This window comes from Camellia sinensis, chromosome 8 (genome assembly GCF_055761805.1).
Source record: "Camellia sinensis isolate YWXY chromosome 8, ASM5576180v1, whole genome shotgun sequence".
Taxonomy (NCBI): domain Eukaryota; kingdom Viridiplantae; phylum Streptophyta; class Magnoliopsida; order Ericales; family Theaceae; genus Camellia; species Camellia sinensis.
In genome coordinates, this window is record NC_138968.1 from 179,146,075 (window position 1) to 179,151,853 (window position 5,779).

Genomic DNA, 5,779 nt, shown 5'->3' on the forward strand with positions numbered 1-5,779 from the left:
TTAAATTCTTGTAGTGAAGGTCAAATACTCGAAGAAAAGAGGATCAGTTTTTTTTCGTGTGCTTTCGATGCTTCCCTTGATAATCCCTCCTCTCTTTGCATTTACAGGTGGGAATTGGAATTTCAAAAGCAGCTCACAGTCCATAGAATCATTTGGACTGACCTTTCTGCAACCTACCATACAGAGCTTTCCTGTTTCATCATCATAGACTCCTTCAGCAAAAATTTCCACTCTACCTTTGGAAATGAAAGATAAATTAGATAAAGAAATCCCAGGGATTGGAGAATGCAATCTCATGATGCTGATCTCGTAGCTGATATTCAATGGGCCACTAAAACTTTTGTTTTCCTCGACTTTAGGCTTCTTGTGCGTTGAATTTGAGACACGCACATAATGGTATTGACCATAACTTTCATTACCCACAAAGATGGGGACTGCATAACCCCAGGCAATTTTTCCCATGGAATCTTTAACCAAAGTGTCGAAACTCATATCATAAGAATTCCCCTTCGGGTATCTGTCCCCCGTCCAGTTCTTCTTCCCAGGCTGCATTTTTGCCAGGCATGACTTTCTTACTCTGTCGGTTTCAGTGTACTCATATCTCAAACCCAAAGATCCTGAAACCCGGCCATTCCTATTGTCATAGGTTCCAAACGTGATCTTATTGAAGTACCCTGACTCATTAGTAGTCTTGTTAGTCCAAATTTGCCCAACAATGCTTGATCTGTCTCTGATTGACCAGACAGCTGGGTATCTAAAGCTCAACCTGATCGAACAATCACCAACATGGGGGCTTGGTAGAGAAGGGGTAGAATGCAGGATCCGGCAAGCAACCATACATAGCCTGTTCTTGTTCCCATCCCACGATCCTTCTGCAACTAGCAATGTCGTGGGATCAAAAGCTTGGATATACCCATTATCACTATTGTTTCCGAATCCTACCGAGTACTGCACCTTGTGTTCATACTCAGAGCACTGAATTGTGCTCAGGGACATCACAAGAGGCAGATACTCAATTCCCTGGCCAAGAGGAGTACAATTCTTCCATGAAACACACTCATTGGTATACTCCAACTTGAAGGTATTCATTTCCCGCTGTAGCATTGAACAGAATTTTCTCCGTTGGAAACCAAGCGATTGGTTCTGCGGAATATCATTCCCACCAGGACACCCCCTATCAACTTCCTTTGGAACCAATTTGTAATTGTATTTAAATGATGAAACAAAAGCCAAGATTGAAATTGGTTCAAAGAAATTCAGGTCGGTTGGAGAGCTCAAGCTGTCCAATTTCCCAGTAACCAAACTAGGAAAAATAGTCGAATTCATTGCAAAACTAAGAACTGCATCAAGATTGAGAATCTTACCTTCTTCAGAATACCAAGAAGCCGAGCCAACCATACATAGCTTTCCAGAGCTCTGTGACCAGAACCCATCTAATGAAAACTTCAATGGACCTGTCCTGTGAGGATTCTGAGGATAGTGAGACCGGCCATGGGTTGAATTGGGAGGGCGATAAATGTAGGCACTCGAGTGCCAGAAGATCAAGTAGGCCCCGATCTTGTAAACGCCGGTTGTGTTGGTTTTGAAGATGTGTTGGCTTGGTTGGAAGAAGACTTGGTTCTGGGAGAATCGGTATGAGAAGTTGCCTAGAATTCCGTCGCCGCCTGTGTAATGACTTCTTAGGATTCTGAAGAGAGGGAACATGGGATTGTCAACAACAGTTGGAGTTGATTCGGGGACGAGTGAAGAGCAGTGATCAGAATAGGAGAGTGAAGAAGAGACTGAAGTTGCAGAGAAGAAGATGGTGATCGAGAGAGAGAGCCAGGTATAAGTTGATGATGTTTTCTTCATTGTTGTTGACACAACCATTGATTTCTTGGGAAGATGGCAAAGAAGATCAAAAACAAAGAACACTCTCTGTTACCAAATAAATGCTATGTGAAGTGTTCAACTTGTAATTTTCCCATTTCTTGAGTATGTTATATTATGGCCATTGAATATGATCAAAGTCCGTGTTTTTTACGTTGTTGGATGCACAACATTGCTATCAGACATTGACTAGGAGCGTAGTAAAGTGGTAATTACATCTGAATTAAATTAATGATGATTTAATATTGTATGTATATATTGTTGGAAAAAAATAATTTTTTGGTGACTTTAATTAAATATTAAAGTGAGTCTCAACTATCTATTGTGTTGGGTCCAAGTGGGTCTAGATACTTTGCAATGAGATCTTTACACCACAAATAGTATAGCCAAAACCATTGAAAATTGAATGATAAATTGTCCCATGAAGTTAGCTTCATGAAAGAGTTAATGGGGTTTGTAACTCCTGCCTTTATTGCAGAGTTTAATAGTACATTAATGGGGTTTGTAATTCTTGCCTTTATTGTATAGGTTAATGGTGCATTAGTGACCAGCCATAAAGGTTGGAGGCTTCTCCTCTCTTCCCTATACATGTATAAATTGAGACCCTCCTGTCAAGTCTCAAACACAGAAATTGTTTCTTCTATTCTTTAGTCAGTTTGCCAGAAAATTCCTCCTGTGAAAGAGTGCTGCCATTGTTTTTGTTCGTTAAACTAGACAGAGAGTGCTTCTGCCGTAGCTGGTTTTGACCGTCGTATCCTGAGAGACAGACGCGGGGATTCCTCAAACACTCGACCCGTGAGGCGGCGAAATCTGTTTTAAGAAAACTGCTACTGTGTAGGCTTCGGTTTGGTTTCTTTATCATTTTATTGTTTTGTGTATTTCTGTTGAAATTTAGTTGTAATTATCAATATATGTTTTTAGTATATAATTTTGATTTCTTCATAAATCTATTTAATTAATTTCACAATTTGAACAACAAGCTTAAAACATATTTATTTATGTATTTTCTATAAAATTGATCGAATAGATTTATATAGACAATTAGGTTAGCTTTGTATAATGTTACTAGGAACTGTTGCAGAATTGCTCACTATTTCAATGATTGTAAATTATGCAATGTTATTCTCTAATTGCTTAGTTTAATTAGAATGCTCTATCATAATTTGCATACTTAATTATATTAGTACGATCTTATTTTATACGTATGGTTCATCATTCCCCTACCATGTTTCGCATGAATTTTAAGGTTATAAAATATAATTTATGGATGTTGCAAGTTTTGACATGTTATTTAGTTTCTAGCTTTTAGTTTTCTTACATGATTTAATCTTTAGAATTTTTTGCATGTTAATTGCTAAACGGTTATTGGTTTCTAACAATTATGTATAATTCTTGCCTATTAATTTTAGTTTAATGTATTTGGAGTTATAGAGTTTTTATGAATTGTGTACATGATTAATCTGAATTATTTAATTGGGTGCATTAATCTGAATTATTTAATTGGGTGCATTAATCTAAATTATTTAATTGGGTGCATTAACTTTGAATTTAATTTATTTATTTGGAGTTATTAGTTTAAAATGGTTTCAATTATTTATTATATTTATTTTTTGCTTAGATTATTTGTTTGTATTTTGTTGTGATTTTTTCTGCTAACTTTCTTTACAGGAATCCTTATGCAAAAGGGAATGGAAAATCAAATACAAAACCAAATGCATAGTATTTGGGATGTAAAAATAAAAATATTTGGACTACTAACTTTTGTGTTGAATAGGAATACCTAAGCGTGGAAAGGCTTTTGGACTAAATAGAATCCTTATGGATTTGCTATTTTATTTAAATGGTTGAAGCATTTTTTACTTGAGATTTAGTTGGTTTGTTTACCAATTTGTAGTAGCAAGTTTTATTTGCTTGTATTATTAGAAGCATTTTATATGCATGTATTTGGTTGTAGCAATTTTTAAATTGCTTGTAAGTTTGGAACTTGGTTTGGTTTTTTGGAATTGAAACCAAAGTGTTTAGCCTTGGCTAAAGATGAGTTTTTATTTGTTCAGAAATGACAACTAAGACGGATTTGGTTTCAAATCTTTGGGTTTGAGGAAATCTTTTGGTTATAATCTGATTATTTCCAAAGTGTTGTGATTTTGAGAAAAGAAATCCAATTTTAGCATTAGTTAAAATATCTCTGATTTTTATTCAGAAATCATGGGCTCAGTTCCGGAAGTACCGGTTAACATTTATGAGTGGTGTAATTCTGGTAGCAAATTTTATTTGCTTGGAAATTGGTTTGTTAGAACCTGATTTATCCCTTGGAAATCGTAATTTTAAAATTGTTTCCCATGGATTAGGAGTCAACATGCTCTTGGATGTTTTGTCAAAAGGTTAATTGGGTTTTAAGTGGAACCATTGTGACCCCTCTAGTTTTCCTGGGAACATTCCTGACCATGATTCTAGATTAAATGGTGAGACTAGTTTTGAATTAAATTCCCATCTGAGGAATTTTCTAAGGATTAAGTTTAATTTCTGGAATCACAGAAGTGAAATTCTGTTGTGATGTTTCAGAAATGGCTTCAAAATGTGACAAACAGAAATGTTGTTCCACCTGACAACCTTGGCCTCGCGACATTCTTAAAGGAAGATCTTGAGAGATCAAGTATGATTAAAGGAAATCATAAGATTGCATTAAAATATCTCTGAATTGATCAGAGGCAATTAGTATGGTATCCTTGTGGTATTTATAGCATTTATAATTGCTATGTGACTTTGCTTGAAAGCAAAGTTGAGACAACCTGTTGTAGTAGGTGAATATTTTTTGGATTTTTAAATTCTAAATATATTTTTAAATTGGTGGCTCCTAGTGAGTATAAGATCACTGATCACAGAGATAGAAAACTGGTGGTTCCTAGGAGGTGTTAGACCACTGGCTACACAGTTATGAGATTGTGGTTCCTAGTAGTGAACAGATTACTGATCACATGTCAAGACATGATGGTTCCTAGTAGTAGAGAGGCTATTGGTCATATGTCAAGACATGATGATTCTGAGTAATGAAAGAGTCTATTGATCCTATGTTAGGACGTTGTGATTCCTAGTAGTAAAGTGACTACTGATCACAGGTTAAGACATTGTGATTCCTAGTAGTAGAAAGTCTACTGACCACATGCTGAGAAATTAGTGATTCCTAGTGATAAGACTACTGGCCATGTTATGAAGTTCCATATAGTAGACTATTGAACACTGGATTTGTGTTTCCTAATAGTAAGACTATTGGCTTCAGAGTGATAGGTTGGATCAAATATATTTGGGTGCCTAATTCGTTTGATGACATTCTGGGAATGTATTTATTGTGATATGATTTTGAGAGTTTCATAATCATTGTGACACAAGGAATTGTTTAAAGACCCTATATGAATTTTTAGAAAAGGCCAAAAGCCTTTGTATAAATTCTACAAATGTGGGGGTGTCATGCAAAAGGCAGGAATACCTAAACCCAAGAGGGTTAGGATAAGCCTAAAATCCGTTGACTTTGTATTCAACGGTTATGCACAATATAGCAGTGCATATCAATTTCTTGTGGTTCAGTCTGCTATTCCAGATATATACAAGAATACTATCATGGAATCAAGAAATGCATCTTTCTTTGAAAATGTATTCCAAGTTCCATGAAAGAGGTTGGAGGTGACAATGATTACATAGCTAATCAAACAAATTATCACTTGCGTGATCAAGTTGATGATCAAGCTGAAGATGTAGATAAGCTAAGAAGGAGTAAAAAGGCTAGGATGTCCAACTCTTTTGATCCGGACTTCTTGGCTTATATGTTAGAGGGAGAACCTCGAACTTTCCATGAAGCGGTGACTTCACCAGAAAGTCCCTTATGGAAAGAAGCGATCAAAAGTAAGATTGACTC

The 5,779-nt window shown here is 36.0% G+C and overlaps 1 protein-coding gene across 1 annotated transcript; it reads right to left on the reverse strand.

The window, feature by feature from the left end:
- LOC114316518 (uncharacterized) lies at positions 1-1,869 on the reverse strand. Its single transcript, XM_082885839.1, has one exon. The coding sequence runs from the start codon at positions 1,867-1,869 to the stop codon at positions 1-3; it is 1,869 nt and encodes a 622-aa protein (XP_082741965.1).
- Between the last annotated feature and the right edge of the window lie 3,910 nt (positions 1,870-5,779).

Excerpts from the sequence above, each read along its gene's own strand:
- LOC114316518 (XM_082885839.1), bottom strand. The coding sequence starts at position 1,869 with ATGGTTGTGTCAACAACAATGAAGAAAACATCATCAACTTATACCTGG.